The sequence below is a fragment of the Dendrobates tinctorius genome, unplaced genomic scaffold (assembly GCF_039654945.1).
Source record: "Dendrobates tinctorius isolate UK_male_01 unplaced genomic scaffold, ASM3965494v1 ptg000037l, whole genome shotgun sequence".
Taxonomy (NCBI): domain Eukaryota; kingdom Metazoa; phylum Chordata; class Amphibia; order Anura; family Dendrobatidae; genus Dendrobates; species Dendrobates tinctorius.
Genome location: NW_027361705.1, coordinates 22,163,360 through 22,177,900, shown reverse-complemented (window position 1 = coordinate 22,177,900; position 14,541 = coordinate 22,163,360). Strand labels below are relative to the sequence as shown.

Genomic DNA, 14,541 nt, shown 5'->3' with positions numbered 1-14,541 from the left:
GAAAAAGTTTTGGTGTTATCAATCATATTTTCTGAAAAAAGGCCAAGAAAACAAAAATTCTGCCGGGGTATGTAAACTTTTGGGCACATCTGTAATATATACTTGTTGTGGTGTGGTCAAACCACCTTTTGTAGATCAGAAAAACAGACAAAATGTAAAGAAAACAAAAAAACAACAGTAAACCAGAAAGGTAAGAAAATATGATAAATTTATTACCACTATAGTCAAGCAGCAGCGATTTGGTGTAGATCAGAGGTTGGAGACAGGAGCAGCATTAGATCATTTCGATAATACTTAGAGGTAGATATTGAAGTTGATTTGCGAAGACTGACAATAAATATCATATGGTTTAAATTATTTTGAGATTACAACACACGAGAATTTCGGTTCAAGGCGCGAGCCAAGGGCAAAGTATCTAGGAAGGAAGTTACACAATTGGATGTTACCAGTGGGGGAGAGACGCTACATAGTCTGACACTGTCCAACCAGTACGACAATGTATATGGTCACAGATATGTGACTGGAGGAATGGTAATGCTCCATTTTCAGTTTATTCATAAATTTCCAGGAAGATTAACCACATTTTTGTTGCTTAAAGGGTATGTCTACTAATAGGACAACTCCTTCTTGATCTAAAAGTAAAATAAAAAAGCCTCATCTCCCGTGCCAGTTCTGTTCCCGCGGTGTCGGCACTCGCAATACTGGGGCTCTCGTTGACATGTGACACCGGTGCCCAATCAACACTGATGTCACTGACTCCGCCTTTGAATAAATTGAACATGAAGAGGAAGCTGGGGATCAGCTACAGCCCTGACGTCATCGCTGATTGGACGCCGGGCTCACATGTCATAACAAACACACGGGAGCCCCGGGGAGAGCGAGTGCTGACACCGCGGGAATGTCACCATGACGTGAGGTGAGTATAGGCTTTTTATTCTATTGGGGCCAAACATTTAGATCAAGAAGGGTTTATCCTAATAGTGCGCAACCCCTATAAAGAAGAATGCAAGCCATATTGGAATCTTGATTTATGATAGGAGGTATATTATTCTTATTAATTAGAATACACATTCTGAGGAGGTTTTCCCAGTAAAAGATTTTCAATCACTACGACTTGTTCTAGGTGAAAATAATAAAGTCCCCCTCCCCCGCTCCAGAGACGCCTCTCCCACTACTGCCCCTATCTTTGCTGATTGATTGCAGTGGTGATGTCATGGCTACAGCTGCAGCCAATCATTGGGTTCAATGCTCTTATGCCAACTACCTCAGCATCACCAATGAGCCCAGAGATGGACAGCTGAGTTTATCTTTTTCATCAAAATCAAGCCAATAGTGATGAAGAATTATACCATTGACCACCCCCCTTCCTTTAAATGTATATTCTCGTTATTAGGAATAGCATACAGTACCTACCCCTTACTGAAAACTGTGAACTATATTAGATGACACATCACCATTCTATGACTCCTTGGAGTATTCCTACAATTTACAGTAGAGGCTACATTACATTAAAGAGCCAGCTCTCCTGGTTTGCATTCTTCATTAAATGGCCAGAACGTCTGACCACCAGTGATTTGAAATTCCTTCTTCCCTTTCAAAGAAGAAAGGTCTGCAGGAGCTGAGGGGTGTACAATGCTGTTCCTCAGCAGCTGGTATACAACGCAGCTTGTGAATACTCTCTTTTTTTTAAAAAACAGAGGAAACACTAAATGCCAATCAATTAAAGAGAATAAGTCAGCAGTTTTTTTTTTATATGTAATCCGAGGTCAGCATGATGTAGGGGCTGAGAGCCTGATTAATTACTGGACTGCTTGATGCAGCTGTGATAGAATTGCTGCTTTCTCTGTTGTAGAGGTAGCTGTGCTGAAATGCTGAGCTGTCTATAACCCCACCCACTCCCCTGATTAGCAGCTTCCTGTGTACATTGACAGCACGCTGCCAATTAGAGGTGGGGGTGGGGTTACACAGATTAGCGTGACTGGTCTACATGTGAGACCTAGTCAGGCAGTGATAATCTCCTGCTGGTAAAACACTGTGTTGCAACTACAACATACAGCCTAGTAAGTAACACATCACTAGAATCAGAGCATTTTGCACTATATTATGGCACTCTCAGATTAAGTAGCATGCTGACAGATCCCCTTTAAGTGATTAACCATGGAGAAGGAACCTCCTTCTAAAGTGATTGGTGACAGATGGCTTTCTCAGGAAGAGATGAGCAGTGGTGCCGCTCATGCTGTGCTGCTCATCTCTATATAATCATCACATTCTGTCATCAGAATGCGTTTCTAGAAATATTATTTACAGAATTTTTAGTAGAACGTATCCATTACAAATATGTAATTCTCGGAGTGCCGTAAAATGCACTTATCTTCTAATAAGGGTCACTTCTTCTTAGTCTTCTTAGAAGGGAAACACAGATTTGTAATAAGTGACTTGTCCTATGGTGCTTTCTTTATGAAAACAGGAATTTGATGCAGACTGCAGTTATAGTCCGGTAGTACTGTGCCTCCATTAAACACCCGGGATGTGCTCATGTCCATCCATTTATAGTCTTTTCCAGGAAGGAAAACATCTCTCTGAATCTTGCCTTTCTCAGTGATGGGAGCGACAAGCATCTGTGAGCAGAGACACAAAGACACAATAAGTCTTGTTAGTGTTTATTAGGTATAGTAACATAGTAATTAATTAAGGTTGAAGGAAGACTTTAAGTCCATGTAGTTCAACCCATATCCTATCCTAACTTGCCCTAACATGTTGATCCAGAGGAAGGCAAAAAAACCCATGTGGCGAACAGTAAGCTTCACATTGGGGAAAAAAATTCCTTCCCAACTCCACATACGGCAATCAGACTAGCTCCCTGGATCAACGCAATATTAAGGAAACTAGTGTATATACCCTGTAATATTATACTTTTCAAGAAAGGCATCCAGTCCCTTCTTAAATTTTATTAGGGAATCACTCATTACAACATCATATGGCAGAGAGTTCCATAGTCTCACTGCTCTTACAGTAAAGAATCCGCGTCTGTGAGTATGCTTAAACCTTCTTTCCTCCAGACGTAGAGGATGCCCCCTTGTCTCCGTCACAGGTCTAAGAGTAAAAAGATCATTAGAAAGGTCTTTGTACTGTCCCCGCATATATTTATACATTGTAATAAGCCTTCGATTCTCCAAACTAAATAACCCCAAGTGTAATAACCTGTCTTGGTATTGCAGACCCCCTAGTTCCCTAATAACCTTGGTCGCTCTTCTTTGCACCCGCTCCAGTTCAGCTATGTCTTTCTTATACACCGGAGACCAGAACTGTACACAGTATTCTAAGTGTGGTCGCACTAGTGATTTATATAGAGGTAAAATTATGTTCTCCTCATGAGCATCTATGCCTCTTTAATGCATCCCATTATTTTATTTGCCTTTGCAGCAGCTGCCTGACACTGGCCACTAAATGTGAGTTTGTCGTCCACCCATACACCCAGGTCTTTTTCAGTGACAGTTTTGCCCAGTGTTTTACAATTAAGCACATAATTATACATCTTGTTTGTTCTACCCAAGTGCATGATCTTACATTTATCCCAATTAAAGCTCATTTGCCATTTATCAGCCCAAGCTTCTAGTTTACATAAATCCTCCTGTAATATGAAATTGTCCTCCTCTGTATTGATTACCCTGTAGAGTTTAGTGTCATCTGCAAATATTGAAATTCTACTCTCTATGCCCCCTACAAGGTCATTAATAAATATGTTAAAAAGAAGCGGGCCCAATACTGACCCCTGTGGTACCCCACTGCTAACCGTGACCCAGTCCGAGTGTGCTCCATTAATAACCACCCTTTGTTTCCTATCCCTGAGCCAGCTCTTAACCGACTTACACATATTTTCCCCTATTACCATTGTTCTCATTTTATGTATCAACCTTTTGCAACACAGCGCATTTTTGTGTGCTGGTCACAGCGCCAAAAGGGTGCAGAGGCAGCAAAATCAAACCAGGGCACGACCAGCGCATGGACAGCGTACCCAACGCTAAATATACGGTACGCTGATCCCATGCAGCATCATGCGATCCTAGGAGGAGCTGACCGGAGGGGGCGTGTCCGGGGCGGAGCTAAGCTTCAGCCCTGCGCTGCGCCTGAGAACGCTAGTGTGAAACTAGCCTAAGTCAGACACCCCCCCGTTATTAACCCTGTAAGTTAAAATCATTAAAACACACACAGAAAAGTCCTTTATTTTGAAATAAAAACCCACCCTCTTTCACCTATTTATTTTCCAAAAAATACCTCCGCAGGTCCGTTGAAATCCACATTGATGTCTCCCATCGATCCCCAACTCAGTTGCATCTGGAGGATGTGAGGAGCGGTGACATCAGTAACATTACCGCTCAACATGGTTGCTGGAACACGCTGAGAGTAGTGTGAGAACCAGTGGCAGTAACAAGCGGTAACGTCAATAAGGTTATCACAGGTCACAGCTAGCGATTCTGACGGTAACCTCTGCGTGATCAGTAGATGACAGCGTATGAGCAGTCAGCTGTGAACTGCGGTAACCTTACTGATGTCACCGCTCATCACAGCTTCTGAATGTAACAGAGTCTGGGATCAATGTGAGTCATCAATGTGGATTACAATGGACCTGTGGAGGTGTTTTTTTGAGAAATAATAGGTGAAAGATGTCTAGGTTTTTATTTTAAAATAAAGGATTTTTCTGTGTGTTTAATGATTTTTATTTACAGGGTTAGTAATGGGAGTGTCTTACTGACACATCTCCTCCATTACTAACCCCCGGGATTGATGGCAGATGTGATTTTTGACAAATCACAGCTGTCATCAAACCCATATATTACCCCGATTGCCACCGCACCAAGGCTAATGTGATGTGATGTGCCAATTCTGGGGCGATTGTTGGCTTCTATTTTTTTTGGCAGGGACAGCCAATAACACTGGACTGTCCCAGCCTGATAATAGAAGCCCCCAGCTTTATCTGTGATGGTTTTAAAAAGTAGGGGGTCCCTGTGTGGGGAAGGTGACTTGACGGACAGACTTGACTGGAGAAAGAAGGGACGGTTTGTGCACTATAGACGGATATTGGCATTGACAGAAGGGTAACAGCTGGGGAAGATAGAAAAGGGAGTGCAATACCTAGATTTGACCACAAGATGGCAGGGGGAGTGTAGGAATAATGAGACGGAAGAGAGTGAACCAGACAGTAGTCAGTCAGTCAGGTCCCCGACACCACGGACACCCCAAAAGGATGGGCGGGTGCTAGCGATGACCTGGTAGACGAAAGGCCTCGGTCATAGCATTCCGGACAGGTGAGGGTAGCAGCAGGGGAGAGTAGTGGGAGGTACAGGTAGAGTAGTCCGGGTGGACCTCGCCAACCTGAAAGGAGTTGTCACGTGGCGTGCGCGCAGGCGGATAGCAGTAGGCTGCTCGGAGCATTGTGCTCCCGGTTTGGTTTGGCCCGCCGCGTGTGGCGGGTTTGGCCCAACAACCGGTCTGACAACAGATGGTGGACAGGCTTCAGGATGACGTAGGTAGGGAGTACGATTGTCATGGACGACAATAGACAAAGGAAGGGAGAGTGTGGGGAAGGTGACTTGACGGACAGACTTGACTGGAGGAAGAAGGGACGGTTTGTGGACTATAGACGGATATTGGCATTGACAGAAGGGTAACAGCTGGGGAAGATAGAAAAGGGAGTGCAATACCTAGATTTGACCACAATATGGCAGGGGGGAGTGTAGTTTAGGACTTGACAGCAGCTTACGACTATAGAAACCGCTTAGTCATGGGGGGCGGGGAGATAGGAACCCAGGAGGGAAATTCCTGAGGGAGGGGATAAATAGGACAGGACGGGGTTCCAGGAGAGTCTAGTCCCAGGAGGAGCTCTGGAGCAGAAGACTGACAACAGTGGAGAGTTCGACCAAGGGACTGACAGGGAGAGACAGTCAGGGGGGTGGCCCTGACATCAAGAACCGCAGGACAGACAAGGCCCGGGGGGTACCGATTGGACAACGACCTCGGGCAGGTGAAGCGCTGGCGGTAAGTAGGTCTAGGACAGCCCCAGCGAAAGATCCGCGAGGAACGTCACTACGACTGAAGGAAAGGTGAAGGTACCCGGGCTTGAGTACGGAGAGCTGTAAAGGAACTGCGGTGTATGGCTACTGTCGTCAGGAGGATGGCCAATAAAACCCGGACCTGTTGCAACTAGAGTTGAGCGAAACGGGTCGGTCATTTTCAAAAGTTGCCGACTTTCGCTGAAGTCGGGTTTCATGAAGCGAAACCTGACCATAGCGTGAGGTCGGCCACGAGGTCGGCGACCAGAGCGCCAAAGTTGCGTTTAAAAAGATGCTTCCAGCGCCTTTTTTCAGCCAATGATGGAGGACGCACAATGTGGGCAATGCGATGACATAGGCATCAGTCACCACTATCTTTGAAAAGGGCATGCAAGTGATTGGCTGGCTTTGTGTGGCATCACAGGGGCTATAAAAGTGCGTGAATGCCGACCGCCATCTTTCTTATGCCGATCTTAGCATAGGGAGAGCTGCTGCTGCTGATTCTGTAGGGAGAGCGTTAGGCAGGGAAGAAGAACCAAAAAACTGCTTCTGCTGTTAGCGATTTCCAATTACAACACAACACTTTGTGTGCAGTGACAGGGGAGGCTCTATTTCTGTGCATCAGCTCTGTTGGTTATTAGGCTGCCTTATAAGGCTCCCTGATAGCTGCATTGCTGTTTGCACACTGCTGTGTAAACTGCTTTTTTAAAAGGAAAAATACTTTTCTTCCTCTTTTCTGCACAGTTACCAAGGGTTCATTTTTCCACCCTTTTGTATGCAGCAGTCCTGCCATCCCAGCCCTCCACGTGCATGTGAAAGACCTCATTGTCAAAGCACTCAAGCAATCAGTGAGTGGAAAGGTGCACCTTACAACAGATGTATGGTCCAGTAGGCATGGCCAGGGCCATTACGTGTCCATCACTGCGCACTGTGTTAATGTGGTGGATGCAAGGTCCACAGGGGACAGCGGCGGTGGGACAGTTCTGCCTAGCCCACGGTATAGGAAACAGTTGGCTGTAGGCGTTTGACCCTCCTCTTCCTCCAGAAGCAAAAGCTCGTCCACAGAACGCAGTCGCACGAGCACTTCATCCGCAGCTGCCAGTGTTGCACATGAGGTGTCCCGCTATCGAACAGCTAGTGGCAAGCATCAGCAGGCTGTGTTGAAGATGATGTGTTTGGGCGACAACAGACACACTACGGAGGTACTGGCTACTTGCAGTGACAAACTGAGTCATGGCTGGGCAGTCTACATCTTGAGGCAGGCAAGGTAGTTAGTGATAACGGCTGGAATTTTGTGGCAGCCATAGCCCTTTCAAAACTCAGACACATACCTTGCCTGGCTCACACCTTGAACCTGGTGGTGCAGTGCTTCCTCAATAATTATCCGGAGTTAACAGCACTGCTCCATAAGGTGCGAAGACTGTGCTCGCACATCCGCCGGTCGCCCGTACACTCCAGTCGTATGCAGAAGCTGCAGCGATTGCTCCACCTTCCCAAACACCGCCTAATTATCGATGTTGCAACAAGGTGGAACTCCACCCTGCACATGATTCAGAGGCTGTGCGAACAGAGGCAGGCTGTAATTCATTTGTGGGAGGATACACGGGCAGGCAGTTTGCAGGCAGACATGGAGTTGTCTGGTGTGCAGTGGTCGAAGCTGAAAGACCTCTGTAAAGTCCTTCAGTGTTTTGAGGAATGCACACGGCTGGTAAGCGCAGACGACGCCATCATAAGCATGAGCATCCCACTTATGTGTCTGCTCAAGCAAACTTTGACACACATTAAGGAGCAGGCGTCTGCAGCCGAGGAGGAGGGAAGCCTTGATGACAGTCAGCCATTGTCTGCTCAGGGAAGTCTCGTGGATGAGGTGGAGGAAGAAGAGGAAGAGGAGGAGGATGATGGGGATGATTATTTTGGGGAGGATGCTTCTCAGGGGGCAAGAAAAAATGTTGGCGTGGCAAGGTCAGGTACAGGGTTTGTGCGTGACTGGAGGGATGTGGATTTGCCAGAAAGTGCTCCTCCACCCACACTCGCAGTGCATCATTGACACCTGGAACATTGGCCCACATGTCTGATTATGCCTTGCAGATCCAAAAAAGGGACCCCCGCATTGCCAAAATGATGAACGATGACGACTACTGGTTGGCCAGCATCCTGGATCCACGCTATAAAGGCAAATTCCAAAACATCATGCCACAGGAGAACCTAGAGCTAATATTGGCTAACAAACAAGCAACTCTAGTAAACCGTTTGTTTGAGGCATTCCCAGCACACAACAGCGGTGATGTTTGTCCAACGAGCCGTAGGGAGCAACATGGAAGAGGTGTTCGTGGTGCACACAGCCGAAGTGGCGTTGGACACAGGGATTTCATGACCATGTTGTGGACTGATTTTTCAAGTACCGCTCACACGACTGATAATACTGCATCGATCGAAAGTGACAGGAGACAGCAGTTGTCAGCTATGGTAACAAACTACTTCTCCTCCCATATCGATGTTCTCCCTCACCGGTCATTTCCCTTTGACTATTGGGCCACTAAACTTGACACCTGGCCTGAATTGGCACAATATGCCTTACAGGAGCTAGCTTACCCTGCTGCTAGTGTGTTATCTGAACGAGTCTTCAGTGCTGCTGGATCAATCCTAACAGAAAAAGGGACCTGTCTGTTGACCCAAAATGTTGATGATCTAACCTTCACTTAAATGAACCATGCATGGGTTTCAAAGGATTTTGTCCCACCCTCCCCTGCTGACACGTAGGATGCCAGAAAAATGGCTTGCTTTGGTCCTCCTCTTCCGCGGACTTCTCCAATTACTCCATTTGCAGCTGCTGAATGTCCAACATCAACATATGCCAATTTTTCCACCTCCCTAACTGGGCTGCCTCCCCCCACAGGGCCGGGGTCACCACCTGGCGCACGCACCCGTGCGAGTGCCGTTGCCCTAGACAGGTGGGCACACTCTTTGGCAATGGCACTGGCACAAGGTCCCTCATAGTAGAATCAAGTGTCTCTGACAGTGGGGTTGCACACACGCCGTCAGAAACACCGGCGTACTATGAGGGGCCCTGTGCCAGTGCCGTCGCCAACGAGTGGGCTCCCCCTGCTTGCTCAGGATCACAGCACTTGCAAAGTTGAAATACTTCCCTCTCCCTGCTCCACCGCCGTGATGTCTTCCGCATTTCCTGACAGTGACATTCTGGTCAGAGAGCGCGATGACATCACGTCTTTACGCCCTCTGCCTAAACAGTCCAAGTGCAGTGATATGGAAGATGGGGATGACGAGGAGTCCAGACTAGTACAGGGATTCCCTAGCGAGGAGACTTATTTAATTGTTTTCAATGCTGGGACAGCTATTTTTGGGGAGCGCTATACTCTGGAGAATGATATATGAGGCCCACCATACACTGGAGCATTCCAAAGGTTGACATCAGAAACTGGAGCAGCATTTACAGGGCCCATTATGCACTGGAGCATTAGAAATGTGGCCCATTATATATGGAGCATTATTTGGGCCCATAACACAGTGGAGCTTCATCCATGGGGACCAACATATACAGTAGCATTACGTGGAGTTCATCATATACTGTTTCAAACATTATATGGGACCAATGATTCTGTATGGAGAAATATATGGGCCTCATTACTCTGTATAGTGCACTATGCGGTGGCCATAATACTGTATGGAGTAATATACTGTCCGTTTTGGGAGCTATTGGAGAATTTAAAATGGATATCAGTCATGAGATGTAAGAAGTGAAGTATTTTTCATTGTACTATACCGCTATTTCTCTGCCGTATCAGAGGATCATGAATTGTGTCATGTGTTAAAGGAGCCCATTGACACTCTTTGGCCCTGGGCCCACGAAAATCTGGAGCCAGCCCTACCCCCCCCCACAACTTTAGCCAAATAACCCCCAGTTTTCAATGCCTAACTGTTATTATAAAGTAAATTAAGGTTGACAAGCTTAAGGAATAAGAATTGATGTTTTTGGCATTAAAATGGGCACTGTAGGTGTGTTTCCTGTCCTCCACTCCCTGCCGACCTTGGTTCTGCATTGACTTGCATTGGGTTTCGTGTTTCAGTCGGCCTTCGACTTTTCACGATAATCGGCCGATTTCGTTCGACCCAACTTTTGAGAAATTCGGGTTTCATGAAACCCGATTCAACCCGAAAAAAGGCAAAGTCGCTCATCTCTAGTTGCAACTAAAAGCTGCCTCCGTCTCGTCTCTGTGTCGTCTGTGCGCGGTAAGCAGTGGACCACCCCCCAATCCAGGCCATTACTACACCTGCACCTTTTTTTAATTTAATATGTAAAAAAAAGAAAAATCAGTATCTATTTATCTCTTTAATTTCTATGCTGCATTTCTTGTCATACATGTCACACGGACAGCGCACTAATAGTGCACGGATATGGAGAGCACACACATACACACGGATGGCACATGGACACGGACCACAGATCTCACCCGTACTCATTTTTACAGGACCGGAAACACCAGGAAATGTGGAGGGCTATTACAGTATCTTTGCACATACTTAAAGCTTAAAAATCTGTAATTTCTTGCTTAATGCATTATATTACGGTATTTGGCACACTGATTGAAAAAACATGCACACGGATGCTGATAAAAAAAAATGCATGGATGGTGAAAACGGAATGTCCCAGAGCTGCGGAATATAATAGCGCTATATGAGCAATACATAATAAAATAAAAAACAATTCACCACTAACTGTTTAGAGTTGTGGGAAAGGTTTTTTTTTTAATGAAAGAAGCAAGAGCTTTTATTGGTACCAAGTTGTGGTACTTTTGATTTTTAAATCACTTTTTTTTTGTGAGGTGAGATGAACCCAAAAAAAAAATGGTGTGCGCGGATTTGTGAAAGCCTGTATTTTTTGATGGATTTAAAGGTTTTTCTGGCACCGTTTACTTCCAGATTGGGAAGTGAGTGGGGTTGATATTCTGCTGTCAAAGCAAAACTGTCAATCATGCATCTGTCCTGTCAGGTACCTGTAGATATGATGTCCTCAACGCTGCTCACCTTCCAACGCAGCTCTGAAAATACCAGTGAACCTGACAGCCGATACAGGCTATCTGATCCATGGGCAGGATGATTCTGACACTGGCTGTACGATCTCTCAGCCATGTATGTTTGACTCTGAAATGCTGCAGCACCCTTAAGTAAAAATGTACTCTGGCTTCTTCTCTCCTGCTGTCAGTCACCGACAGGAAAAAAAATTTCAGTCAATGGGAGCAGATGGGGAGAAGCCACAGAGGACCTAACTGTCCAACTATTCTTTCTTGTGGCTTGGTCCTGGTCACTTTTAAAGGGAACCTGTCACCAGGTTTGGCCGGTAAGAGTTACAGCCACTGCCTTTCAGGGCTGATATATGGCATTCTATAATGCTGTATATCTGCCCCCAACCTGACCTGTAAGACAAGAAAAATAACTTTTATTATACTCACCTGCGGGGCGGTCCGATCCGAGAGCTGTCATTTTTCTTGGTCTAGTGCCTCCCATCTTGCGATGCCGCCCTCCTGCTTGCTTCGTGTGGATGACGTGTCATCCACACAGGCTCCCTGGCCTCACGCTCCTATGCAGGCGTACTTATCTCTCCTTTTGAGGGCAGAGCAAAGTACTGCAGTGCGCAGGTGCCGGGAAGGGTCAGAAAGGCCCAGTGCCTGCAAACTGCAGGAATTTGCTCTGCCCTCAACATGGCAGATAAAGCATGCCTGCGCAGGAGCGCGATGCCAGGGAGCCTGTGTGGATTATGCAGGGACATGTCATCCACATGAAGTAAGCAGGAGGGAGGCATCGCAAGAAGAATGGAGGCTCCAGACCAAGACCTGCGACACCCATTGGACCCGACTGCTCTGCAGGAGAATATAATAAAACTTATTTTTCTTCTCTTGCAGGTCGGGTTTGGGACAAATATATAGCATTATAGAATGCTGTATATCAGCCCTGAAAGGCAATGTCCATTACATATATCGGCCAAAACTGTTGACCGGTGCCCATGTTTTTCCTTGAAACACAGCAGCATTTCAGGGAAAATCATATGTAACATAGTAACATAGTAACATAGTTATTAAGGTTGAAGGAAGACTTTAAGTCCATCTAGTTCAACCCATATCCTATCCTAACTTGCCCTAACATGTTGATCCAGAGGAAGGCAAAAAAAACCCATGTGGCAAACAGTAAGCTTCACATTGGGGAAAAAATTCCTTCCCGACTCCACATACGGCAATCAGACTAGCTCCCTGGATCAACGCAATAAACTAGTGTATATGACCTGTAATATTATACTTTTCAAGAAAGGCATCCAGTCCCTTCTTAAATTTTATTAGGGAATCACTCATTACAACATCATATGGCAGAGAGTTCCATAGTCTCACTGCTCTTACAGTAAAGAATCCGCGTCTGTGAGTATGCTTAAACCTTCTTTCCTCCAGATGTAGAGGATGCCCCCTTTTCCCCGTCACAGGTCTAAGAGTAAAAAGATCATTAGAAAGGTCTTTGTATTGTCCCCGCATATATTTATACATTGTAATAAGATCACCCCTAAGCCTTCGATTTTCCAAACTAAATAACCCCAAGTGTAATAACCAGTCTTGGTATTGCAGACCCCCTAGTTCCCTAATAACCTTGCTTGCTCTTTTCTGCACCCGCTCCAGTTCAGCTATGTCTTTCTTATACACCGGAGACCAGAACTGTACACAGTATTCTAAGTGTGGTCGCACTAGTGACTTATATAGAGGTACAATTATGTTCTCCTCATGAGCATCTATGCCTCTTTTAATGCATCCAATTATTTTATTTGCCTTTGCAGCAGCTGCCTGACACTGGTCTGTTATGAATGGGTCACCGAGGAGAAAAAAAGCAACACACGCTAAGTCTCAGAAAACCAGAGAGGTTGGTAACTATGCAGATTGCAGATCCCTGATCTTAACACACAGCTAGCAGCAGTCGTGGAACGTGCCTACGATGGTCCTGGACGCCTCGTCACAACCGGAGAGCTAAATAAGCCTAAAGTAAGAAAAGAGGAAAACTAACTCCCCCAGAGCAGACCCCAAAGGATAGACAGCCCCCCACATGTATTGACGGTGAAGCAAGATGAAAACACAAACAAAGGCAGAAAAATAGGCTGAGCAAACGATGGGGCCAAACTAGCTTGAAAGGACAGGAAAGGAAAGATACTGTCTGCAATCTGACAAAAAACCCTACCCAAAATAATGTCCAACACTTCTGATAACAAAATTAACCCTGAAGTCACTAGACTTCTCCCACTATATCAGCACTCTGAAATATTCTGAGACAGAGCAAAAAAGAGGTCAATCTAATAAAGGACAAAAAGGCAAATTGGCAAATACAGATAAATAAGAGTGGAAGTTCAGCACAGCCCAGCCGGGCTGGCTGACCACAAAAAAACTGAGTTGACCAACAAGAGCAAGTGTGAACATTAGCAAAAACAAACTTAACTTGAGAAGACTGGAGCAGAGCTGAAGTCCAAGACCTGAGAAGCAGACTGAATCACCAGCAACTGGATAGGGCGTCGGCTGTCTTATATCCAGTCTGATACTCCAGAGATCCAATCATTATCCTCCTTGTCAGGTGGCAGACCATTACCAATTAAACCAACCTCACTACCTCCTGTCACCACCAGAGGGAGAACGGAAGGAGAACTCCCAGCTGGTGGAGCAGAAAATGAGCTCATAACACTGATCACTAAATGTGAGTTTGACGTCCACCCATACACCCAGGTCTTTTTCAGTGACAGTTTTGCCCAGTGTTTTACAATTAAGCACATAATTATACATCTTATTTCTTCTGCCCAAGTGCACGACCTTACATTTATCCCCATTAAAGCTCATTTGCCATTTATCAGCCCAAGCTTCTAGTTTACATAAATCCTCCTGTAATATAAAATTGTCCTCCTCTGTATTGATTACCCTGCAGAGTTTAGTGTCATCTGCAAATATTGAAATTCTACTCTCTATGCCCCCTACAAGGTCATTAATAAATATGTTAAAAAGAAGCGGGCCCAAAACTGACCCCTGTGGTACCCCACTGCTAACCGTGACCCAGTCTGAGTGTGCTCCATTAATTACCACCCTTTGCTTCCTCTCCCTGAGCCAGCTCTTATCCCACCTACACATATTTTCCCCTATCCCCATTGTTCTCATTTTATGTATCAACCTTTTGTGTGGCACCGTATCAAAACCTTTTGAAAAGTCCATGTACACCACGTCCACTGCATTCCCTTGGTCCAGTCCTGAACTTACCTCTTTCTAAAAACTTATCAGATCAGTCTGACAGGAATGGTCCCTTGTAAATCCATGTTGATATTGGGTCATGAGGTTATTCTTCTCCAGATACTCCAGTATAGTATCTCTTAGAAAACCCTCCAGGATTTTACCCACAGTTGAGGTTAAACTTACTGGCCTATAATTTCCAAGTTCAGTTTTTGTCCCCTTTTTGAATATGGGCA

General features: G+C 45.5%; 1 protein-coding gene across 1 annotated transcript in view; it reads right to left on the bottom strand.

The window, feature by feature from the left end:
• Positions 1 to 208: 208 nt before the first annotated feature.
• Positions 209 to 14,541, bottom strand: part of LOC141088043 (SITS-binding protein-like) — a 141,525-nt gene continuing 127,192 nt past the window's right edge. Inside the window, exon 10 of the mRNA XM_073573901.1 lies at positions 209 to 2,618. Coding sequence (XP_073430002.1) covers positions 2,442 to 2,618 — 177 coding nt within the window. The 3' untranslated portion in view covers positions 209 to 2,441. The remainder of the gene's footprint in view (positions 2,619 to 14,541) is intronic.